Below are 26,490 nucleotides of genomic sequence, written 5' to 3'. Positions count from 1 at the left end.
CACTTTCCACTCGGTCTCACTCAGTGTGGGCTGGAACAGGCTACACTCGGCAGCGGGGACCCTCATCTCGCCCCCTGGAAGGAACAAGCCCCGCTCAGGGCAGGCAAGAGAGCACCCAGAGGCCCTTCAGCAAGAGGGGCAGCGCTGTCCTTACTGCGTTATGAGTGTTCGAGCAAAAGCGGATAGGTGGGGGTGATTTCAGACCACTTTTATTTGGAACAGAAGAATCGTCAAAATAAAAGTTTCGTTACTTTCACATTATAGCCATCACGGTCACACGTTCAGGGTCTGCCTGAGGACAGCTGTAACCTCCAGGATGGTTTCTTTTGCACAATGTAACAACCACCTGAAACACTTAACAAAAACAAATCCATCCTTTCTTTAGATCAGGGGCAAAAAAAATCCCCAGGCGGCCTACTGTGGTCCTGAAACAGATCAATTAAAATAGAGAACCATTCTTTGCTCTGAAGCATAGATCCTCCAGCAGAAGCCAAAGCCTAACTTCTCACCCTCTCACCCTCAATTAAGCTCATTTTAGTTGCATTTCTCAGTACCAGAACATTAATTTCTGCATCAGTTCAGTGAGAGATCAAGAGTGCCTTAGCTAAGAGCCAAACAGCAGACCACAGAGAGAAGGGGGCTTAAAATTCTCTATGCAATCTCCCTTTAGACCCAACTGATGTTAAGGTCAGCATGCCGAGGAAAAAGCATCCACTAAAAATTCAGTGCTTATTTTTAATTATCAAGCCCCAGATCCTGTTCAGGTAACTAAGGCAGCCCGAAGCTAACATTCCTGACACTGTAAACACTTTTCAAGGCTTCTCTGCACACAATCAAAAAGCAAAACCAGGCAAACAGGCAATGAGAAAACCCCAAAAATCTCTATCTACAGGTTGCTTCAGCAGTAACCTATTTTTCTCCAAGGTAAGTTGTTGTCTCATAAACACACATAACCCTCCCCCAAACCACTAACGTGACAGTCCCAACTAATATGGAGACATTTGTAAGGCTTATTAATCAATATCTGGAAGACAAAACCAGTCTGAATGGCTCCTCTTCCTCAAATGAAAGCCTTTGCCAACTTCACTTTCTTTCATGCATTCATGGGTTCAGATCTTTTGTATCAGTTGTAAAAATTCTCTAATTCTGCCCTTCATACCAATTAGTCTGTCCCTCACCAGGCTCAAATGAGTATTTACATGGAACCACAGAAGTTATCAGCGACATTAACAGTAGACCACAACCAGTGGCTGAGCTTCACAACAATCCAGAAGCCTGTCTTCAAAGACCAGGTGCACGATTCTCATCTACCACCTCCCTTCAGGGAAAGGAAAGGCCATAATGGATCCAAAGCAGTAATACAACACAAAAGATTTACTGGCAAAAAGACAGTGGTTAAAGAAATTCTGTCAGGATCTTGAGAAATGGGTAGGGTATGGGCATGATTCTATTCAATAGGTCTGGAAGGGGTGAAAGCATACATTAAAATGAGTTATTACAGTGATCAGACAATTTACTCTCAGGAGTACTTTTATGAGACATATATATTCAATAATTAAATATAAAATCGAGGATGAATGCCACAAAACCAGAAAGTAATAAGGTTTGAAGCCCACTCAGTCCCTAGATTACCCTTCTAGTCACTGTACCTTTCACTTTACCTTTAATTTTACATGCTGCTATTCTTACACATAACAAAGCAGTAGGAAAAGTCAAATGCAGATTCTTTGCTATTGTGAAGTCTCAAATCTACTTCAACTTAGTATAAAAAGGGGGCAAAAAAGAGAAAATGTTTGTTAGAAAGCAGAAAGAAGAAGAAACATTCACAGACATTTTGGACCTCAGAAACAGGGACAACACAAACAAGGATAACACAAACTTTCAGACTGTCAAAGTGTAGCAGACAGTGTTTTGTTGCCCGTTGTGTCTGGCAGGATGTGATGTGCTGGCATTATTATTCCTTATTTAGAATTATTTGCAACAGAAATGAATGTCAGAGGCAACAAGAAAAAGAACCTGCAGTCGCATGCTGATCAAAACCCTTTTTCCTACCCTAGAGAGGGTATGTGAGTAAAAAGGCTGAATGTAACAAGTCAACCATGTCCACATCCACATGTACTATACAGTAGGAACAGTCAAAAATACTGATATGAGACACTGATCTTATAGTTTTCTTTTCTCTTTCAGATTTATATATATATAGTTTAACAGCACATAGGAAAACACCACTATAGCTTTCACCCTGGTTAACAAGAAAGCTCCCACAAATATAAACCCATGTTTTCAAACAGTTAGATTTCTTTAAAACATAACACAGATGAAGGGAAAGAAATAGAATTTCTCCTTGTGTAACCAAAAAAAACAAAAAAAGAAATTAAACCCTTGGGAATTTCCACAATGCTCAAACATCCAACTTTGCAGTCTTGAACATCTCCATCCCTACTACAGCAGAACAAAGTATCACCGAAATAAATGAGCAGAATTCCTTCAGGACAGTGATGCTACTTGGATACATAGTGAAATTTCACTGTACTAAAACATTTAACTTTAGGTTTACATTCAGTATTTTGGAGGAAGGAAACATGACAGTCCCATCATGCTTTATCCTTGCTGGCTGCCTACCCAGGAAGCATTACTGTTATTACTTCAAGAGGAAAAGAAAGGTGCTGGTAAAAGCCAGAAGGGCAAGGCAATGCTGTTGATTATGAAATGCCCTGTTCTTTGGATGAACTGTGTAAAATATTGTGTTAAAAGGCTCCATGGTAGAAATATTAAGAACAAAAGGGTCTTCTTAAAAATACAAAGCACTTCTGCCTCTTAAGTTCAAAGCTTGGGGAAAAGTGTTTTGCTAGAATAAACTACAAGTTTGCTGTAATAAACTTACATGACAATGCCCTACTGTAAACACAGGGCCAACCACAGACTCCAGACAAAGGTGATTGCTTTAGGTTTCAAGTGGTAACACATCTCTGGTTTTGTATAAAAGGAGCAGAGACATCTCTGGAACCTTCACTGCAGAGTCTTTGCCAGTGTCCAGCTTTTGGGTGAAGGAAATCCTGCCACAACACTGCAGAGTCACAATCTTAAGGACCAGAATGTCAAAACAATCATGATTCAGTGTCTGAGCCAGAACTGCTCTCTCTGCTGATTTCGATCTGTAGGGATGGCAAATGATCCAGGCGACTCTTTTTTTGCCGAGACTGTTCTTTTTCCTTAATGAGCGCACCCCAAACCCGCTGGAGCTCCGAATCCTCCTCCTCTGGAGATGCCACTGAGTTTTCAGGTTTATCTGAAGTCTTTTCTTGTGTCTTTGGAGCAGACCCTAACCGGGTCCATAAATTACCTAAGCAGATGAAAAAAGTTTGTTTTTTTTAAATCACAGGACTAAGAGGAATTCTGGAGGAGTCTTAACTCCAACTGCATCTCTTTACACTCCTCAGATTCCTCCCACCTTAACGTTTGGCACGGAACTTACTATGTGCTTTGAAGTCTTTGAGGAGGCTCAGTGCAGTCTTGTTCACTGCTTCCCAGAGAATGCTGCACACAGGTCTGAAGTGCCATTGCATTCAATACACTTACTTACATCGAGTCAGTCATCAGCAAAGTTTGCAGATGACACTAAGCTGGGGGCAGATGTGACTCGGTTGGAGGGCAGAAGGGCTCTGCAGCGGGACCTTTACCACCTGGACAGATGGGCAGAGTCCAACGGGATGGCGTTCAATAGCTCCAAGTGCAGGGTGCTGCACTTTGGCCACAACAACCCCATGCAGAGATACAGGCTGGGGTCGGAGTGGCTGGAGAGCAGCCAGACAGAGAGGGATCTGGGGGTACTGATTGATACCCGCCTGAACATGAGCCAGCAGTGTGCCCAGGTGGCCAAGAGAGCCAGTGGCATCCTGGCCTGCATCAGGAATGGTGTGGTCAGTAGGAGCAGGGAAGTCATTCTGCCCCTGTACTCTGCACTGGTTAGACCTCACCTTGAGTACTGTGTTCAGTTCTGGGCCCCCCAGTTTAGGAAGGACATTAGATGCTTGAGCATGTCAAGAGAAGGGTGACGAGGCTGGGGAGAGGCCTTGAGCACAGCCCTACGAGGAGAGGCTGAGGGAGCTGGGATTGGTTAGCCTGGAGAAGAGGAGGCTCAGGGGTGACCTCATTGCTGTCTACAACTACCTGAGGGGTGGTTGTGGCCAGGAGGAGGTTGCTCTCTTCTCTCAGGTGGCCAGCACCAGAGCGAGAGGACACAGCCTCAGGCTGCGCCAGAGGAAATTTAGGCTCGAGATGAGGAGAAAGTTCTTCACTGAGAGAGTCATTGGACACTGGAATGGGCTGCCCGGGGAGGTGGTGGAGTCGCCGTCCCTGGGGCTGTTCAAGGCAGGATTGGACGTGGCACTTGGTGCCATGGTCTAGCCTTAAGAATTGTGGTAAAGGGTTGAACTTGATGATCTATGAGGTCTCTTCCAACCTTGATGATACTGTGATACTTTAGTGCCCTGTTTTCGCCACAGATTTGAACTAATCCTCCAGTTCTAAGCATTCCTATATAAAAATACTGTTCATAAAAACACTAAGCTCAACCTGCCTGTGTTTAGATTTCAAAGCACTGAACAAACATTTCACCTCTAATTTCACTCAAGATTTTCTGCCGAAATTTCTCTTACACTCTAAGAAAATCCAAAGACTTGCAGTATTACATTATCTCCCCAAAACTAACCTGATTTCTTCTCTCTGGTATCGGAGTAGAGGCCTTTTACATCTTGCTTAGGGATTCCTAAGCGGCTGTGCACATCTGACACCGGTTCTCGGCGAGGAGCAGAGGTACTGCTTGGAGGTTTACTTTCTGGAGAATGAGGTCTTTTTCCCAGTCTTTGCCGCACATCTAGAGATGTTTTCAGTGATTAAAATGACAGGAATCATCTTACATTTACTCAACCTCTGATAGATAAATTTTCTGCTTGTTCACAATTTGTACAACTAGACAGATTTTCTCATCTTTTCTGTAGACTTTTCATTTTAGTCTTTCATAGTCCTCTGTTATGAGGATACTCCTCTGCTGTGAGGACAGGTTGAGGGAACTGGGTTTGTTCAGCCTAGAGAAGGCTGTGCAAAGACCTTAGAGCTGCCTTCCAATACCTGGAAGAGATCCTACAGGAAGGCTGGAAAGGGACTTTTCATAACGGTGTCTAGCAATAGGACAAGTATGGTTTTAAAGCTGAGAGAGCAAGCAGGTTTAGATTGGAGAAGTTCTTCAATATGAGGGTGATGGGACTCTGGAATAGGCTGCTCAGAGAGGTCATGGATTTCTCATCCAAAGTCAGGTTGGATGAGGCTTGGAGCAGTTAAGTCCCTGCCCATGGCAGGGAGTTTGGAGTAGATGATATCTAAGGTACCTTCCAACCTAAGCCAGTCTATCATACGCATATTTCAGCCCTGGCAATGTCTGCAATACAATTTATACTTTTTTTTTTCCCTTTGGCAATAAACTTGACATGTAATGCTTTCAGGTTGTATGTACTCTGTCCAGATGATTGAAAAAGGAAGTTACTGCATGGCTTGCTGCATTTGTGTTTTAGCAGCATAACATGTAAATATCCAGCATGAAGTATGACTATAGAAAAACTGGTATGTCTTCAACAATTCTTTTCAGATAACAGACACCCTGCTTTAGAATTCTAACACTGCTTTCCATTTTGGAGAATAAAATGAAAGCTGGAATATAAGAATCCTAAATATATTAATATTTAACCCATGCTGTGAGTCTTTATATTCTGCAGCTTGTCTAGTTTGGGTAGATACTCTAGTCTTAAAAAAAGTTCACACAAAAACACAGAGGCAAAGGAAGTTACAGGATTTATGGGCTAACATGTCAGAGCCCCAAAATGTGCAGGAGGGGTAAAACATCCTAACATAACTTCTACATTATATTAATATAAAAGAGTATCTTTTCCTTATCTGTCAGATAACCCTCTGGATATGTGTGCCAGAAATAGCTGAAATTAATACCAGAGTCAAAAAAGCCAGGCAATTAAGCCCAAAAATAAACCTTGACAATTGAAGAAGAGTTCCACATTCCTGCAATACATGGCCTTTCATGTAAGTAGCCAGTGTTTCATGTTTCATTTTGTACAGCAGCTCCCTCACATGCTAAGTTTCTCAAAGTCATACAGGATCTATGCTTCAAGGAGTGACTGAATTGAAAAAAGGAGGAACTAGAAACAGGCAAATAAATTGGATAAAAACAAACGTCATTCTTTCAATCAAATGCACTTCATTTCCCCCATGGCAATCCTCAGCACAGTCCCTTAGTGAGGAAAAATTAACCATATGGACGCAAAAACTGCTACTGAATGGAATTCCCTCAGGTTAGTTAGCTGCAGTAGAGCACAGACATGACATGGATGCATCCACTTCGATGGGCCACCTGCAGTTCTGCACAAGAGTCTGTATTACCTGATTTTACAGTGCTGTTTGCCTGACGTGGCCCAGTGCTATTCTGACGTTTTTCTTCTAACAGCAGTCTCACATCTGCAACTTTCTCTGATGATCCTTTACTGCCGATCCGATTTTTGATGTTACTGGTTGCTATGCTATCTGCTCGCATGGAATTCCTAAAAGAAATAGCAATAAAGACCCTTGAATGACATAAAGGCTAGTGTAGTTCTTAAGTCTTCTCTCGGAGGAGGTTGCTCTCTTCTCTCAGGTGGCCAGCACCAGAACAAGAGGACAGAGCCTCAAGCTACACCAGGGGAAATTCAGGCTTGAGGTGAGGAGAAAATTCTTCACTGAGAGAGTCATTGGCTACTCCTCCTCTCCTACATAATCTGCTCTGTGGTAAAGGGTTGGACTTGATGATCTATGAGGTCTCTTCCAGCCTTGATGATACTGTGATACCGGAATGGGCTGCCCAGGGAGGTGGTGGAGTCGCCGTCCCTGGAGCATTTCAAGGCAAGATTGGACGTGGCACTTGGTGCCATGGTCTAGCCTTGAGCTCTGTGGTAAAGGGTTGGACTTGATGATCTATGAGGTCTCTTCCAACCTTGGTGATACTGTGATACTGTATGGAAAATTTCATCACAGAAAACTGTAAGAGCAAGACTTCTCTACTGAGGAACACAGGTGAAAACATCACGTGGAGGACCACGTGTCACTCATAACCCTAAGTTCAGCAATAACCACAGTAATCCATGTCAAGGCAAGTATCAAGTTTTTCTCCTCAAGGCTCTGCTTCTAGCTCAAAATTCAGAGCAGACAAGCAATCTTGGCATTATAAAGAAGTATAATATATTACTGAAGAGACACATGTCGAGTCATTTAAATAACCTACAATATACATGGCTTGGGTTAATATGCCTATAGTGGACATAAATTCCTTTTTGTCAGCACCACTTAAGGGTTATTCTTTTTTTCTGGGAAAAGAGGAAGGGGGAAAGGGAAAAAGAAAGAGGAATTATTTCTCCCTGGGCTAGCTATGAAATGCAAGAAGTTAACTGTATTTCCTCTGTGTTTTTCTGTTCTACTGATTCCATTATTATCAACAAGCAGGCTTACAGACATCTGCAAAGAAGCTAGCACTTAAAAATAGCAATTGTAACTAAAAGCCTGTATCAATGTTTTCTGTATTTCTTTTTTTTTAAGATATCTAACACACAATTATGTTAAGAATTAAAAAAGCACCTTCAGCAGTTTTGTCTTTATGCTTTGACAGCTCTGGCATTAATTATAATTCAGAATGCCTTTTCACTGACACTTCTAAAGATTAAGATCTTACCTAATATTTTTCAGTTGTGACTCCACCTCGTCTGCATACATTGTCATTTTCATGCTCTTTTTGGGAGAGGGTGTTGATATCATTTTCAGTTCGAGGTCATAGTCCATTTCATCAGAGTCAGAAGCACTGGCACTTGATCTCCTTGCTGCACTGCGGTCTCGGGACTGCTTGAAAGCTTGCAGTTCATCACGGTACTCTACCACAACTCTGTCATCTTCATCCATGTCCTGATCTTCTTCCTCCTCTTCTTCCTCCTCAATAGGCTCCTCGGGAACATTTATTAAGCCTGTAGCAAAACAAACCTATTCTGATAAATTGGTACTTAAGGTACCTTTAAAACTAAGGAAGAAATCAAACATCACTGTAATTCCTGATCCACTAGAAGTGTCTGTAGCTCTGAGGCTAAAGAGAGAGAATACTCTGCTTAGTGGAATCTAGAGTACAGAACAGTCTAAGTGAAAGAAAATTGCCAAAGCAGACAAAAAGTCCATGGTGTTCACTATTTCAGAAGCCTGCTGAAGCATAGAGCTGGACTGAATATGTAAAGTAAAACTGCTTCTTGTAGTAGGTGCAGTCTGCACTGCCTGAACTGGACACAACTCCTATCATCTCATGGGGCTTAATGTGACAGCTGCTGTCACAATAATCCTTTTGAGTCCAGCAAGCAGGAGTGCCAAAGACAACACATCTATCATTAGTACGAATTTTGCACATAAACTAATTTAAATATAAACCAACAACTTCAAGTTAGTCTTGCAGCAGTGTGAAGCATCTGCTGGAAAGGGTCCAGCAGAGGGCTATGAGGATGATTAGGGGACTGGAGGGCATGGCTTATGAGAGGCTGAGAGGCCTGGAGCTTTTTAGTCTGGAGAAGAGAAGACTATAAAGGAGATTTGATAAATGTTTATGAGTATCTGAAGGCTGGCCAGGAAGGGGTGGGGGGACAGGCTCTGCTCACTTGCTCCCTGTGATAGGACAAGGAACAATGGGTGTTAAGTTGCAGCAAAAGAAGCTCCACCTCAACACAAGGGGGAGCCTCTTTACTGTAAGGGTCACAGAGCACTGGAACAGGCTCTCCAGAGAGGTTGTGGAGTCTCCTTCTGTGGAGACTTTCAAGGCCTGTCTGGATGTGTTCCTCTGTGATCTGTGTTAGATAGTGTTGTCCTGCTCTGGCAGGGGGTTGGACTCGATGATCTCCTTGGGTCCCTTCCAACCCCTAACATCCTGTGAACTTCCCAGAAAGCAGTACCTCAGCAACATGCTAAATCTTCCACTAGAGTTGATACATCCATGGCTGAATTTAACAGGCCACTCGTGTAAAACTTTGACACTATTTGTCTCACATCAAAGATTTTTACACCAATTTCTTTCCTAATGCACACCTTCTACCTTAGGGAGTACATTAAGACATTCAAGTCTAATTAATAGAATTCTCTAATCTTTATTGTTCTGTATCCAGAGCTTGCTTTTTCATAGAACAGAAGAATTAAGACAGGAAGTACAACAAATTGCCAATGAGTTTAAAGAAGTTTTCTCCTCTTTTAGCCCTTGATGCTATGGTCCCTGTGTCCTACATTTCTAAAAGAAGAAAAAAAAAACAAAGAGCAGCAGCTATTTTGGTAGACCAGTGAGCAGTGTGAAGTTCCTGCCTCAGCTGGGGCCTGTAAACTCTTAACACTGATTTAGTTATAGGTGTTTTTATTTTTAAGTACACTTCACTTTTGCACACCATGAGTCCTTGTTTAAGGTCCTTTCTGACCCACCACTTCCCAGCTGTGTCCCTGCAGAGTCATCACACTGGCATCAGTTACCTGAATGATGATGCTTGTAAGGAGGAGTCAATCCAACATCATCCCCAATAAGTATCCTTTTCTTGATCACATCCCGATGGATTCGACGTGAATGGTATCTGCGTTTCCTGAAACAGCACACAAAGAATCACCCTCCTGCCACAGAAAAGGCATCATGAATCTGCCACATTCAGTCTGGAATTAAACACGTGAAATTCACACATTCATAGGCTGGGTTAGGTTGGAAAGGACCTTAAAGATCATTTAGTTCCAACCCCCCACCAACATGGGCAGGGACACCTTCCACTAGCCCAGGTTGCTCAAGGCTTCATCCAACCTGGCCTTGAACATTTCCAGGGAGGAGGCATCCACAGTCTCCCTGGACAACGTGTTCCAGTGTCTCACCACCCACTGCTGCCACTCACAGCAGACGCATGTTTAATGTCAGCAATCTGCTCTGAATCAATCAAAACTTCAATGCTCAAAAAAGCCAAAAAGTTCCCAAAAAAATCTGACCGTTATTTTCCTGAGGAAATGCTCCCCTTGCAAGTTCAGGGTCACATTGCAAAACATTACTTACACACAAGAAGCATCTACACAGACTGCACGGAAAGAAAGTTCACAGGATAAAACAGTTTTAGACAACCTTGTTGAATTACCTGCAACATTCCAGTTCCTCTATCCAATACTCACCAAGAATTGCTAAGAATTCCCTTCATGCCTCCATAGTTTGGATTCCCATATTTCATGTAATACTGACTTCGCCTTGCAGCTCCCAGCTCCTTCTTGTCATCTGTTAAAAGATAAATTAATGGAGTATTTCCCCCTTGGAGTATCTTACATATATCTTGCATAAAACCAAATAGACACGAAGTCAAAGATACAGAAAGCAAGACTGAACATATCTTACAGACCAGCAGGACTTCAATCTCCTTCGTGAAGGATACAATTTTGCTGACACCTCTGAAATTTCTTCTAGCCCCTACAGTTTTATTTGTGTCTAGAAACTTAATTCTAGGGAGAATGAATTTCTACATTATCAGCTTAATAGAGCATCACATCCTGCTGTGACTGCTGGAGGCCATACTTACCTCATTCATGACCTTTCCTTTCCTTATGGATGTGTCACTTCCCATATGGCCCAGAAATTAGATGGATTTTCAGATTACTCATAAATATTTTTTTCATGTCTGAACGTCACAAAGGTGATTAAGGGAATGGAACATCTCTCTTACAAGGAGAGACTAAGTGAGCTGAGCTCTCTAGCTTGGAGGAGGCTGAGAGATAACCTCAACAATGTTTATAAATATGTAAAGGGTGAGTGCCAGGAGGCTGGAGGCAGGCTCTGCTCAGTGATGCCCAATGACAGGACAAAGGACAGAGCAGTAGGTGGAAGCTCAGGCATAGAAGTTTCATTTAAACATGAGGAGGAGTTTTTTTAACCTGTGAGGGTGGCAGAACACTGGAACAGGGTGCTCAGGAGGGTTGTGGAGTCCCTCTCCCTGGAGATATTCAAAACCCACCTGGACATGTTCCTGTCTGGTATAGGTGATCCTACTGTGGCAAGAGGATTGGACTGGATGAGCTTTTGAGATGCCTTCCAGCCCTTGACATTCTACGCTTCTATGATTCACTCAGCAATAATTTCTGGTAATAACTGATCAGCATCTCAAATGATTTTTATAGTTACAAAAAGTAAAATACCTGGAGACAGGTATTATAAAACCTATTCTGTGGTATTGGGAAGATCCATTTTTTATTGACAGTAATTTTCATACAACTTGGAACCACATTAAATTCAGATATTGAATGTGGATTTACGGCAAAATCTTAATACCTAATTATTAGCAAAAAGCCCTGAACAGTCCTGCAAACAACAAAATAGGTACTTCCAAACAAATAAAACTAGAAGTGACTAATTCACTGTGCTGCTTAAGCTGTTCATTTACCTTTAGTAGCAAATCTCATAAATAGCTTGTTTCCTTTAGCCAGTTTATTGGCAGGGCGAAGATCGTTACGCAGGAGGGAATCCTCTTCCACCTGGGAAAGGGCATCCAACTTTGGGGGGCAAAAAAGGTATTTTGGACAGAGAAACAATCAACTGATTATTAAGGAATTTACTTTTGAAAATTATGTTCAAATGAACTCTCTTTTTTTTGTCTTTTTGACAAATTTATGTGAATTTTTAAAGTAATTTGCCCTAAAGCTTTAAAATATTTCCTTCTCCTCCTCCATAAAATTAACTCTGATTATTAAACCCACTAACTTTTGAATGCCACTAAAGACTGAAATACAGAAACCCAGCATAAGCTGGGTACTGAAAAGCAACTACTTGGGTTTTTTTAGCTTGTTTCATGTCTAAATGGTTTTACTAAGAGGTTCTCAAGCCCTCACATGATGACCAAAAGGCTTTTTTTAGAAACTAAAATTCAGACTTCTGTGATGGACTAGTGTTCACTGAGCTGTCCCCAAAGAAAATACTAATCACACCTATTATATATTCAGCTAGTGAAGATTAAATTACTGACAAAACAGCAGTGTGTGCTGATTCCCACACATCTATGGGCACCCTAAATCCCATTTGTCTCTTTAAGCACTGCCTTTCCTGCTGAAAGGCCACTGCCTTCCATTATTGTTCTGTCATTGTCTCCTCTCAGCAGAAAAGAGCAGCCAGTCTGGCTCTTCCATGCTGCATACCCCAGCACTCTTCAGATTCTACTTTCATAAAACACTCTTACACAGCTATTCTCACCTACCAGCACATCTGCACCATCTGCCAGCTCCCCATCTAATTTACTTTGATAATTACATTGTAAATTACAAATATAAATGATTAAAACTATAATGTTACGAAGCTTCACATCAATCAGAGCAAAAACTCCATAACAGTGTTTTCATTTGCCTTCTGTACTGACCTCAACATCACTTGGATTGTCATCCTCAACCTCGCCTTCTTCTGTCTCATCATCAGAACTTTCCTCCTGTTTTTCTAAGGAGGAAAATAATTGGGAAAAGAAAAAAATAACCTCCATTTTAGTGTGTCAGTTATGACCTGAAATAATTATTCTCTGAAATCAATCTGAAGGTGTAAAGCCTTTCTTCTGTACAGCCTGGAGGATTAACAAACCAGTAAATGTCTACAGAAACCTGAAGCGTGCATGAGCACAGAGCAATGTTAACAGACAACCTCTGTGCAGTGCACAGGGATTATGAAAGCAAATGAAACTGCACTGCATTTCAGGCTATGGCAGACCTCAGCAGGGCCAAGACTGTAAAAGGCATATAAGAGCCTATTTCCTTCAGTCTCCTTTTAAAATGCTGCAAGTACTTACAACTACTTACTACTAACAATGTAAAAAAAGGTTACTATTCAACAGCTTAGAAGCTTCTAAGGGAGAGCAGGAGACAAAAGACCTTAGTGATTTAATTTCAAGTGAACTAACAGAAGAGTTCATGCTTCCAGAGCTATTTGAATCCTGAGATGCACAGATTTTTTGCAGGTTGATTTTGGCTCAAAGTAAGGAAATTGATACTGAATTTTGTTTTTTAAAAGCAGTCCTCAGAAGGAAAAAAAAAGGTAGTTAATGCAGTCACCTATTAACTTATACCGCTGTGATGTGCAAAGATCTCAAAGTACTCATAGACATTAAGAGTTAAAAACCCAGCTCTTCTGTATTTCAGAGTTCCTTATCCTAATCACATCCAACAACAGACCTGAAAACTTAAAGAGAGCAGTAGCTGTTCAAAAGAGTCTGAAAACACACCCAAATTCAAACAAAAGACTAAAGCACAATTAACCAAACTGAAACTAAAGTGAGAATTTAAATGAGCCAAATTCAAACCTGAATCATTAAGTTTCATCAGGAACAGTACTCAAGTACTTATTTCACCACCTCCATCCCCACGCCCCCAGTAACTTCTCACAGTAAAGACCAATTTCTTGCTTCCCTAAATGCCTAGTGAGCCCTCAGATTCCTATCTAAAAGAGGAATGCAACTAAGCCAGATCACCCCAATGTATCTGCACAAATCTCACACCTTAAGATGTAATTGAACAGTTTGTACTTTAGCTAATATCCCACTTTTCCTGATGAGCAGGAGCAATTTAGACAGCAGTTTTTACTTTGAGATGTGGTGTAATGATGACATAACACATAATTTGTACCCATCAAGTTTAAATGCATTTATGTATGCTCCATTTAAACAAGACAGTCACTCATCTCCAAGAACTTCATAACAAGTCTTACTTGAAGCTTTATCAACAATTTGCCCCAAAATTAAAGTCACATGGATGGTTGAGGAGCCACTGCATTGTGGAGAAAAGCAACAGGAAGAAAAGGGGATGAGTTAGTGGAATCCACAAGCCTGACAAAGCTCTAAACCCCAAATTTTCTTAGCAAGCACTGCAAGTATCTAACAGAGATACTGGTTATCAGCCTTTTGCTCATGTGGACTGTTTAATATGTAATGGGAAAGGTAACAAATACAACATCTCTCTTTGTTCTGTACCACGTAGTACAGAATATTGAACCACAGCAATTTATCACATCAGCCCTAAGGCAACAAAGCCCAATTTTTAATTTACTCCCATAAAAGTAAAATAGATTTCCAATAAAGGCATTCAGGTACCAGATTTACCACAACATTTCACTTTTGTTGCTCTGCTATGCTCTAACTGAAATTTCAGTGCGCTTCTTTCTTGCAAGTGTAACGGTGACATTCAGAGATGCTCTAGAATGGTGAGGTCACATCAGAGTGAGCCATGTACTTAGAGGACAGTGGTCTATCAAGGATCAATTGTGGCATTTCAAACCCAGGACATTTTCTTATGCCTGCTGTTTCTACATCCATCCTTTTATTGTCTTTGTACACACATCACACAGCCTTACTTCTGTGCAACATGTACCATTACACATACCATATCTGAATGTGACCTTGGATCTAGCATGTTCAGTATCAACTGAATTACTGCTTTTGGTCTAGCTCCAACCCACCTTTTAAGAAGCAGCTTCTTCAAAAGGTTTCCAAGATGAAAGCCTTTTTTAAAGTGGCAGAATACATTTACCTGAAACTATATGATAGAAGCTCCTTCAGTAATTTAGATTATGCAGAACCCAAGCACAAGTTTAAAGCTTCATTGATTTAATTAGATGATGTCTAGATACACATAGCTCAATCTACCTTTCTTGTTTTTTTCAGCTGTCTTCTCTTCATTGGTTTCTCTGCTTTTTGTTTTCTCCTGATCAGGCAAAGAACTCATATTTATTAGAGCCCGTGTTGCTGTTACTTCATCAAGCCAGACCACATTACCTAAGACATATATAAACACACAAAAACAAAATGCAGTTTGTATAACCAAGCAGTCACATACACTGTCTTACTGGAGGGAAATCGCTTATGAAAGTTCAGAAACACTCTTAGATGGCGACATGACCAAGAAAAAAACAAGCAAGCAGAAGATGTGCTTATTGCAGGGAAAGTCACATTCTTTAACACGCTTGGTAAGCTGGAGGACACACAACTTCCAGCACATGATAAAAACCACACCAAACAACTGATCAGAACCAAAAGCACTGAAATGCACAATTATGTATATGAGAGACTGCTTCCAGAGTGCAGCACATCCAGATATTTAAATGAAGCAGGGTCAGTGCATTTCCTAACTGTGTTACCACACAAGTGTGGTTAAAGGGGTGCACAAGGGAGAAGAAAGAAGCCTTGATTATTTTATCCTTTGGCAGTTTAACAGAACCTTGGACTCTGCTGTGGAATTCTGTTAATCTTTTCCCAAAAAGCAGGAAAACAGAAAAGTAGGAGAGACCACTCAAGCACTGTGCATCGATTATGGTGTACACAGGTTAAACGAATGATTCAGTATATGCCTTGCATAGACTTTAAGCATCAGTATATGGTACTAAAATGTAACTTATTAGGCCAGTGAAAACATTTCACAAGTGTTGAAATTGGAAGAGCTGAAACTGCTTAGGAATAGGTTTTGAACAAAAGCTTTCTGCACAGATGCATTTGGTGCAAACACAGCAACAAACATCAGTCACTGATCTGCTGTTATGCAAAGAGCGTTCAGGCATCAAGAAAAGTACACAGTGTTCCAAACCAGAATTGATTCCCTCTTAGAATTACTCAGACAAGATTTACAAGGTGAAGAACACTCAGAACTTTAATTACTGGCTAATAACTTTTCATTTCTGTATGTCTGCCTGTTCTTCACAGCTCCAAATTCACAAAGCCTTTATCAGTGTATGTTCATCAGTTTGAAGCACAGAGCACTGCCTGAATTCACCTTTGCACTAAGACACCTTGAGATGTAACTCATTCAAATATTTGGCATGGTGCAATAGAAATCTGTGCTGTAAGAAGTTTTTCCCTTGGTATTTTCACCAGTGTGGTTGGCATGCTAACTAGGATACAGCATGAAAATTTACAAGTCCCTGTTTTAGCTGTAAGTGGGTAAATCATTGTTACGAAGCCTGCATTTCTGCAGGTCCCTCTTGTTCCACACTAAATTTACTCATGGGACATTTAAGGGAAAAAAAAGGAAAACTGGACAGAAAAAGGACAATCAGACAATCTTAGAAATGCAGCCTCAGATACACAGAGTTGAACTGTGTATGTCACCACAGGTTCACTCAGCAGCTCCCTAGTCCAATTGTCCCCCAAGGGCTCACTGCATTTCACATTTTCTATCAGTCTGTGGCTGTTACACACAATGAGTTCAAGGTTACAAATATTTTGCAGCATACCATGTCTTTTGTCTTGCTTTGGAATGTAATTCCTTCAGGGTTGCTTCAAGAGAACCATGCTACTAATTCTCAGGTCTTAGCTCTGCCTAGCAGTAAATCAGTTTTCAGCAATCCCTACCCAAATGGAAAACCTGTGCTGGCTCCCACTTCTTCTGCTACAGTTTTGGTTAGAGAGTTTCTAGCCACATGACACTCAGAGCCTTCCAAATTATGATCCAGCTCTCAACTGTAGCAAACAGCTCCTGTACAGTCTTTAGTAACACTGAAGAAGCCATGACTGTCAACAACCTCCTATCTCTCTGGCAATCTCACTGCCTGAAACAGGCCTGACAACGAGAATTTGCATTCCTTTTCCAATCTGTGTAAATCACATTTGGCTGCTACCTTCTTCCACCCACTAATTCCTCCTTGAGAATGCACTGAACAAATATGGCAGCCAGTCTGCTCCTCCACAGCACAAACCTCTACCGGCCTGCAAACAGCAAAAATAATCTTGCCTCAGAGGCACTCACAAACAAGTAAGCTATTTATGCCAACATGTAAGCAGCACAAAATTCTAGACCTCTTTTTTTTCCTCCATTTTGAGACTAGCAAGTTATTCTATGCTCTTTCTAATAAGAAATACTCAGACAGCAAGTTTGATTTTCACCATATGCTATTAACTCTTTCCTTTTAAATCTCTTTTGAGTAAGGCTAATGACAGGGAAACAGAGACAGACAGAGTGACTTTGAAAGCCACTAAGACATCTGAAGATAATAAAAATAAGAATTACAGACAAAAGACTCCATGTACTTACATGATGTGTCATCCAACCACTCAATATGAGCAGGAGGATACTCTTTGAAATAGGCAAAGATGTCCTGTGTACTCATCTCATCCACACCACAAATGTAAATTGTGTCCAGTCTCACTTTAGGAATTGCTGTAAAGAGGAAAAGATACAAATCTGCTACTTATTTCTACAAAGCAAGCTTTTACATTAGTAACATGTGGGTTTACAAAGTAAACGTTCAAAACAAGCTAAAGGGAAGCTAATGAATGCAATGTATGATGCAGACCATTCTAAACTGCCAGAACTTGAGTATTCCACACTGTAAAACATTAATAAATCAAGAATTAAAACCAGGTGGCATTACGAGCACAGGAAGGTGCAGGCACTGCATAGCACTCATAATGCCTTAAAGACATTTTCTTCTTTTCAGATGCTGGCAAAGTACTGCCTTGCTACTACTTTACTACTCAAGAGCCAGAATACTGGTGAGGTTTGTAAGGAGGACGCATGCACAGAGCACCTGCACTCGTATCATCCGATGAAGAGTTGTTACAGGCAGCCATGTGGGAAAAGAAGCCTTAAGAATTAGATGCCAAAAGCCCTGATCTGCCATGCATACATTTCCCTGCTGATCTGCTTACATTCCAGCAGGCCCAGCCTGCTACCTAAGAGTACATGTGTCATCAGAACAGCTTCACTGTGCGTACAATGCAGAACTTGATCTCACTGTGCACGGGACACAAGAGTTCTCCACTTGCACACAACCAGAGCTCAAGGTCTGGTCTTCTCAAAGAACTGAAAGATTCTTAAAGCAACACTGATGGGGACAACGAATCTCAAACATGCAGCACAAGGTGCTGATGCCAACTCAGCACAAAGGTACACAAAGTGTGGGTAAAATGAGAAGTGAACTGGTAACTGTCAAGTAGTTTAAAAAATAATGACAGTAATATAAAAAGGTGGGGGGAAAAAAACCCACCACCCTAAGTGATTTCATTTGGCAGTAATCTGGGAAAAGCTCTGGGGGACCCAGGAAATAGTAAAGGATAAATCAAGTAAAGGAGCTGTGGGGAAGTAAACAAAGGGAGCTTTTCTCCTGGCTATTGGATAAACTGGTACCTTTCTTCATCATGTCCCGGTCCAGTGCCACATTCCTTTGGGCAAGATTCACTTCAGCCCGAAAATGAAAGCGCTTTGCTCTTTGTTCCTTCTTCTCAATTGCTTCCTGCAAAAGGCAAAACGATGCAGCCACAATAGGACTCACAGAAGCGTTCCTAGCAAGCTGCACTGAAGCACCATGGATTTGAAATCAAATCTACCAGACAGCAACAGTCCACATGAATAATTCTATTAATTCTGAAGAGTTCTGTGACTTTCAGAATATAGAAATGTCACTATAATATTTCTGTGTCACAAAATGGTTTTCATCTAGATACAGTAACAAAATGGAAATCAAGGGATCTCAGACAATGCTCAGGCTCCACGATGGAACAGTAACATTATCTCTTTTCCTTCCTAACAAAGGTGCAGAGGTTGTGCTTAAACAAAAGCTCTCCTCAACCAAGCATTTCCACCACGTGGAAAAGTCATCTTTTAAGCTTACAGAGATTTTCCCCCTATGTTTTTTTAAACATGTACAAAGACATAGACTTGTCTTAGCATGAATTGAACACCACCAGCTAGACTGTTAGGCCTTATTTAGACCAGCAACTCAAGCTGCTTTTAAGTAGCTCATGAGCAACAGCTTATGTAGATCTTATGCAACTTTTGAAACTGACTGAGAAGCTCCTTATTTTACAGAACTTATTAAGAAGCATGACAGATTTTTGGATCTTACCAACCAAAGACAAATTTGGAAGGGAAACAGCAATTGTGCAACAAGTGTCACAAATGACACCCAACTAAATATGCACTTTTTGCTAGTTTTAAGATTGTCAAAATAACTTTGGATCACATTTCTTAAAAGTTTTTCAGAGTTGTGCCATTAAGAAAACATTTAAAAAGGTGACAGCTTTCCCCTGGCATGGGGAACTTCAAATTCTTTACTGATTTACAGAACACACAAGCTAGATATTGAGGCCATAAAGCTGATTTTCAGTCTTCATCTAGATCAGGAGAGGCTGAGGGAGCTGGGGTTGTTTAGCCTGGAGAAGAGGAGGCTCAGGGGTGACCTCATTGCTGTCTACAACTACCTGAAGGGAGATTGTAGCCAGGTGGGGGGTGGCCTCTTCTCCCAGGCAACCAGCAATAGAACAAGGGGACACAGTCTCAAGTTGTGCTGGGGAAAGTATAGGCTGGATGTTAGGAGGAAGTTCTTCACAGAGAGAGTGATTGGCACTGGAATGGGCTGCCCGGGGAGGTGGTGGAGGCACTGTCCCTGGAGGTCTTCAAGAAAAGACTGGATGAGGCACTTAGTGCCCTGATCTAGTTGACTGGTTAGGGCTGGGGGATAGGTTGGACTGGATGATCTTGGAGGTCTCTTCCAACCTGGTTGAGTCTATGATCTCTTCTTATACTCTTTGATAAGCACAATATTCTGAGCTCCACTAAGGCGAAATAGGAACACCTGATTTATCAGCACCCTGCTTGGTAGGGATTCACAGCTGTTAGAACATGTAAAACTGTGTCAGTCCTACAAAGTGTATGACTGTCAGTCCTACAAAGTGTATGACTGAATGTTTTCCCTCCACTACCAGTGGTCAATTGTACAATATCAAACCACAACTAATTTGATATTAGAGATACAGAGGTGAGCTGTAGGATCAAGTTTCTTAAGTTCCACAGAATTATGTAACTTTAAGTTATTTAAATGCAACAGCTACTCACAGTATTCAAACTACACCTTAAATAATTAAACAACAAGACACCCTTGGAAGATACACAGCAATGAAAGTAGATTTTCCTGCCTAGCATTTGTTCTTGCTTCTGTCACTCACCTAAGAGTACAACCTGCAGCTGACTCATCTCAAGGGGCTTTGTTTTTCTATATTGGTTGGTGCTAAGGCAACTTCAACAGAAACACTTTCAGGGTTTGGACACACAAATTTTTGGAACTTAGTAATGCTAATTTGCACAGCTTTTACAAGAGATATCAGGTCCTGCTGCAGGCCACAACCAATAGAAGGGGAATTCCCTAGCTCTTGAAAAATGCCATCTCTCTGAACATGAGGCTGAGCTTTTGTGCCTGTTAGGGAGGAAATAAACAGAATGGTTCCTCCTTTCTAGTAGTAGTAACTACAATATGTTGAAGAACCATCATACAATAATTACCTTGGAGGTTACATCTATTCCAGTAATGAAACTTCCAGCTTTGTTTTCATATCTCCTACTAGTGTCCTGAAACAAAGGAAAATGGTGATGAAATCTCATATGAACACTGAAAACACACTTGGTATGCTCAAAGAAAATAAACATAGATACATCTACAAAAAATATGTCTTCTTTTCCTTCTTTACTCCAAGCTACATCCCTAGATAGACATGTATGCAAGCAATAACACCTGGTGATGTGAATGTAATGGCACAAAAAATGAACCAAGCTTCCTCTAATGCCTTTTTCGTCTGGCAAAATTTAGTTTCTGTGTCTGCTGCTGCAAATGTTTTTACTTATTCTCAGCAGTAGGAGTCAACAAACACTCTTCCTAACTAAAATGCTCACAATTTTGGGTTTGGGTATAATTCTCTTGTAAAACATGAACGAATTTAACTGCAACATCTGGCCCCTTAAGCACCAATTTACAGCTTTTAGTCTGAAAAGTTAGAAGGACAAGCCACATCCACAGTCAAACAAGTAACTTCTACCTCTATGCCTATCAATATTTCAAATAGCAATAGAGCAAATATCAGCAAGACAAAACATTACTGTTTTGGTGCAACCCTACTTGTAACAAGCAAAAATGTAGACTTACGCAGGGGGAAAAAAAACATCTTTCCTTTCCATCAGCCAGGACTGCTGAATTCACAGACTCTGGGCCAATGACCCAGTTCTGTCCCTTCCATAAAAATAGCCCCTCTTCATTCTGGCACTCTCAAAACCATCACCTGGCAAAAGTTTGAGGCTGGAAGTGCACATCTTGCTTTCCCTAGGGATAAACATGTTCTTGATGTTTGTGCTGCAGTAAGGCTAAAAGACTTGTTCTAGAAAATAGGCCAGGCTCAGTTTAGAAATACCAAAGTACACACAAACTAACTGCTTTTCTTAGTAACAGTGCCAAAGTTTCTCTAGGGCTGCCAAATGTTCAGAGCTATTAAAAAAAAAAAAAAAAAAAAAGGGAAAGCAACATAAACATTACTTTTAAAGTTAAAACCCACCCACTGCTTAAGGTTGACTCATGGAGCACAGGCAAGTACAGCAGGGTGCTGGCTCTTAGGCCACATATTTGGTAGAAGCTCAAGCGCGTTGGTAAATCAGCTAATTAAAGATTAGTTCCTAACGTAATTCCCACACAAGTTTTGAAAGCAAAAGACTACTTAGGAGTTCAGAAGAACTCTGACCCATTTTCACGTATTAAAGCAAATCCCACCAGAATTTATGCAGGAACAATTAACAAAAATTTTAAAAGGGGGAATAAAATTGCAAAGAAACCCTCCAAGTCCCATCAGAGCCCACATTCCCAGGGCTTCCAATTCAGTTCGTCCACGGTCACCCCTCCGCTCCCTGCTCTTGGTATTCCCTACGTTCCTAGCATTGAGCACTCCCTGTGTGCTCTCCTCCCCACAGCCTTCCTCTACAGTCCGCCACTACACTCAAAGTCTTCTTTCCATTACCCCACCGCCTCCTTTCTCTTTGCTTCCAAACGCATCCTGGCCGCTTCCTCTTACAATCTGCCCCTCCAGCTCTGCTCAGACGCCTCCAAGTACCTTCCTGGCCCCACTCCCCGTCACCCTCACCCTACTGCTCTCCCTCATGCACTGGCCGCCCCGTGTCACCCCCTGCCCACCAGGGTACCTCCAACTGCCCCTACAGACCCCCGCAAATGCTCCGCTCCGTCACTCTCAACCCCCTCTACGTTCCCTGCCCCCCCTCAGGAGCTCTTTCGTCCCTCCCTACCCGTGACCCCACAGCACGCCCCTCACCGGAATGAGCTCCCGGAGCGAGCGCCTCACAGGAATAGTCTCCAGCTCGCCCTCTTCCACTTCCATAGGCTCAGGCTCCAGGCCGCGAGGCTCCGCCGTCGTCGCCTCCGTCTTCACCGAGATCCGCAGGCCCCGCACAGCCGCCATGGCTCCGCCAGCCCCGCCCTCCGCCCGGCCAGCGAGACAGTGCCGCCGCAGAGCAGAGCGCCGCCGCGGATAGAGCGCCACCCGAAGCGGGAGCCGGATGGGGGCGAGCACACTCAGGCGCACGTCACGGCCATAGAGACGCGGGGAGAGCGCGGCGCCGCCGGCCCCGCAGCGATACCGACAGCGAGAGGCTGCGCCGCCATCTTCCCCAGGCTCCCCGGGCCCGCCGCGGCAGTGCGGGGGCCGCGTCACCGGGGAGAGGCACACGTTGTGCGCAGACACACAGAAACAGGTGGAGGTAGGCGGCTGTGAGATCCAGACCTTCTTACAGCAAGCTCTGCGTCCTACAATGTCCTTCATGTTCGTTCCCCCCGCACACACACGTTGGGACATCCCTCCGGAATTGCACGGCTCTGATACAATAAATCTCATTTTCAGCCTAAGGTTCTCTGCAGTGAGCCTGTGTCCTGTTGTCCTTGGGTTCAGTTATTCTCAAGAACTGTTCCCGCACCCAAGGTGTTGAGGCTGTTTCCTGAGAGAAACCTCATCTGCCTTTGTCCTAAACAAACCATGCTGGGTGGATGCGTTCCCAGGAGACAAATACTTCACCCCCCTAATCACACCGATTAGCTTTGATCCCCTCACACACAGTGGACTAGAAGTTCTGGCTGAGGGCTTGCTCCTGCCTTGGCATAGTTTCCTCAGCCCTGCCATGGCACATCAACCACACTCGGTCATCATCACCAGGAATTATCTCCCTTGCTGTCCCATTCAGCCAATTTGACTAACGTTTCCCCAGCTGCAAGACCCTTCCATCCTGCTCTAGCTGCTCCACTCAGTTCTGCCTGTTTTCTTCAAGCAAACCCCTGCAGCTCATCCCCTGCAATATATCCCTTGCCATACAAATTGGCACTGCTCCCCAGCAAAATTCATTAGCAAATTTTGACTTTATCATGAAGAAATTTTGCAGTTGGCAACATAAAGGCTCCTGCCCCTAAACACAATCCAGCAGGACTAATCCACTTCCTTGCTACCCAAGCTCATTAATTTTTAACAGTCTCTGCCCAGAGCTGTGTACTCAATGGCTAACGGCTCTTGCATTCACCAAAAGTGCTATATTTGGTGGTGATATCACACAGTTAGCATCTGTCAGGAACTCCTAACACAGGTGATACTTCCAAGCCAGGTGTGAATAGTTATGCTAGAGCCCACGCACACATATGAACACCAGTGGTAAACAGGACATAGACACCTCCTGTGAGGAGCAGATTCAGAAATACTGCAAGAGGAAACACATTTCTGTGGTAGAAACACTACTTGAGGTCACAGAGAAAAGAAACCAAAAGATGCACCTTTTCCTTCTTTAATTCCATAAGTAGGATACTATTGACATATGCAACCTGGGCCAGATTTACAAAGCTTAACCCTTCAGAGGAACACTCAGAGCAAGACTGTGTGACACAGGCTGTCCTGCACTGCTGTCACTGGAGAGCCAGCAAAGCCTTTGGTTAATCCAGATGTTTCCTTATTTTGTTTTAACATCCTTGAATGTCACCTAGGACAGAACATGGCTGCAGCACAGCACTCTCTGCTTGGCACAGTTTCAAGACTCGCTCACTGAACTCAGTAAGAAAGTTTCTAATGATTCACTGGGGCTTTAGATCAGCTGCCAACATTTTAGAGCGCCTAAGGAAAAAGTCATCTCTATGCCAGCTTGTGGGGACAGGAAAACCAGGACAGGAAAACCAAGCCTAGGTGCCAGTAGGGCTTTTGCTGCCAAGTATGTGAGTGGAATATACTCCTGATATTTTACAACTTCCTTCAGAATTTTGTTATGAACAGCAAATTCTGCAGAGTTACAAGCTGATTTAGTTTTATTCTTCTGAGACTGTGGTCAAGAGCTGCTTTTGTGTCCAACTGATCTTAGGCTGCAACTGCTTTGACTTTGAAAGCGCAGTGCAGGAATGCAGGTTTGGGCTGAAGGGCTCCACCTTTGTTGTATGTAGCCTTTGTGCAGAAAGGACCGAGCAAGGAAGGGTAGTGAACTAATGAGGGGTGCAGGGGTTAAATACGGGAGCAAAAAGGAATTTGGAAAAGGTTGCCGGTCATTATCTGGAGAAGCTCTTAAGTAAAGGCCAGATAATGCCTGAATAAAACAACGATTCCAGCATAAAAGCAGTAAAAGAAGCGCCTGGCAGCAGAGAAGTGTTACTCATCTCCTCATCCCTGTCCACCAGAGGGAACTCTTGCAACAAGATTCCAAACTACTTACAGCAGAGAACAAACCAACTGGTAGAAATCTTCACCAACTCCTGTCCTTTTGTGGTTCAGCTGAAAACAGGGGGAGATGACATACAAGGGTGCGGAATGGGAACGGACAGCAAAAGAAAATGGAGCCTGTGGGGCCTCAGTCAAAAGAAAACTGTTTTACAGTGACCTGGCAGGAGTCAGAAAAATGGTGAATTTTGCCATTGTAACAAAGTCCTAGTTTCACAGATTCATAGAACACCAGGTTGGAAGGGATCTCAAGGATCATCTAGCCTAACCTTTCAGGCTAAGGATATAGTTTAAATCATACAGCCTAGCACCTTGTCAAGCTAGGCCTTGAAACTGCCCAACATAGGGGAATCCACCACCTCCCTTGGTAGTTTATTCCAATCTCTAATAGTTTAAACAGTGAAAAACAAAAATCTGGCATGCAGTCTGAACCTTCCCAGTAGCAACCTGTTTGCTTGAAGCCTGTAAACGACTGAACAAGAATGCACATATTTTCTTGGTGCTGTTATTTAACCCTCCTACCCTCCTGGGCTCTCAGCAAGGATCTACAGCTTTTCAAACCTGTGAAAAACCTACGCAGGGAAATATGCTGTTTCTGCAACTGGCTAGCAAACTCCACACATCACCTGGGAAAGTGGGACTGAAGCTTCCAAATAGGTTATGACTAGCTCCTACCTACAATCCATCTGGAGAGCAAACAGGATCAGCAGAGAAAGGGTGTTCATTTGTTCAAGTGTTGGATAAGTTGGTACCAAGCACCTGGTGTTTTCTTATGTATTTGGTGAACCACAGGCTCCCACCTGTAAAACAGAATATTTTCTCACTGACATATTGTGAAGGTTAATGCATCCCTAGTTACCTGAAACAATGCTCACTTGTGAGACTGTTACAGGACCCTACAAAAAAGGAGAGATGCTGTCAGCCAAGCAAGAACACCCTCAGTCAAGGACAGCTGTGTTCAAACATTATGTGTATGTAAGTGCTGCCACATGGAGATCACAAAGATGAAAAAAACACATTCCCTTCTGGAAAAAGCTCACAGAATGGAGCAGATCTGGAGTAGAATTTGATATACACTCACCCAGGCTTTACATACATTACTGTGGAGTTTAAGAGACCTTCAAGAACACTCTGTCGAGTGGTAAGTATTGCTCCATTCTTACAGACGTGGCTCTGTGTGAACCACTGGAACTTAAACTCTTCCCTGTTTGCAAGCTATTGCAAGTGCACTGCCCTCTGTAAAAATAAACTTTTTCTTCTTTTGCAGGTCTATTTTTAACCCAAAAGACCTCCCTGGCCCTGTCAAAATGTAGCCTCATGAAAATAGCTCTGCTGGCACAGTGCTTGCGCACTGGTGCAGGCTGCCCAGGAGTCTTCTTGAGACTTTCCAACGTTCCTGTGCCCTGGCAAACCCGTATTAGCTGGGGAATTGGACCAGATGATCTTCAAAGACCCCTTCCCGCTGCTGGTACAGGTCTGGAGTTAAAAACATAGCGAACTGCACCCTAACGAGCAGACGAACCTGCCTTCACACAAGCTACCACACGAAGCTGAAGAGGGTAGGAAGCCGCAGAGAGCTGGGACACCAGTGGAGTTACCCTAAGAACCCAGAGGACGTACCAAGGCCCAGCCGCCACCAAAGGCAGGGGCCAGGCTACGCCGCTGCCTCCGGACCCTCCTTGCGCCCCCCCGCCATGGAGCAGACGCGAGGAGAGGCTGGCTCTGCAGGTGACCGCCGCCGTTCGCAAACACTCAGCGGAGGCCGTGCTGGTAACACACACTTCCCGCCCGCCCCGCGGTGCCGCCCCGAGCCCGGCTGCGGGGACCGAGCGCCGCCAGACCCCTCCCGGCCCTGCGGCGGCGCGCGGGCTGATGGCGTCACGGCCGAGCCGCGTCTCGTGCG

The 26,490-nt window shown here is 43.0% G+C and overlaps 1 protein-coding gene across 2 annotated transcripts; it reads right to left on the bottom strand.

Moving 5' to 3' along the window:
- Positions 1-185: 185 nt before the first annotated feature.
- On the bottom strand, positions 186-26,431 carry NCBP3 (nuclear cap binding subunit 3). 2 transcript variants are annotated; one of them, XM_064166717.1, is made up of 14 exons: positions 26,110-26,431; positions 22,164-25,387; positions 20,359-20,424; positions 18,208-18,313; positions 17,113-17,238; positions 14,736-14,864; positions 12,471-12,544; positions 11,505-11,613; positions 10,249-10,348; positions 9,577-9,683; positions 7,766-8,051; positions 6,448-6,605; positions 4,712-4,876; positions 186-3,343 (listed from the first exon to the last, which is right to left on the bottom strand). In XM_064166717.1, the coding sequence occupies exons 2-14, from the start codon at positions 22,740-22,742 to the stop codon at positions 3,108-3,110; spliced, it is 2,241 nt and encodes a 746-aa protein (XP_064022787.1). In that variant the 5' UTR covers positions 22,743-25,387; positions 26,110-26,431; the 3' UTR covers positions 186-3,107. The 2 variants fall into 2 exon arrangements, with proteins under 2 accessions (XP_064022787.1, XP_064022788.1); XM_064166718.1 differs by having other exon boundaries at positions 26,208-26,431.
- Positions 26,432-26,490: the final 59 nt, after the last annotated feature.

This window comes from Pogoniulus pusillus, chromosome 27, assembly GCF_015220805.1.
Source record: "Pogoniulus pusillus isolate bPogPus1 chromosome 27, bPogPus1.pri, whole genome shotgun sequence".
Taxonomy (NCBI): Eukaryota; Metazoa; Chordata; class Aves; order Piciformes; family Lybiidae; genus Pogoniulus; species Pogoniulus pusillus.
This window is presented reverse-complemented; position numbering and strand designations above follow the sequence as displayed.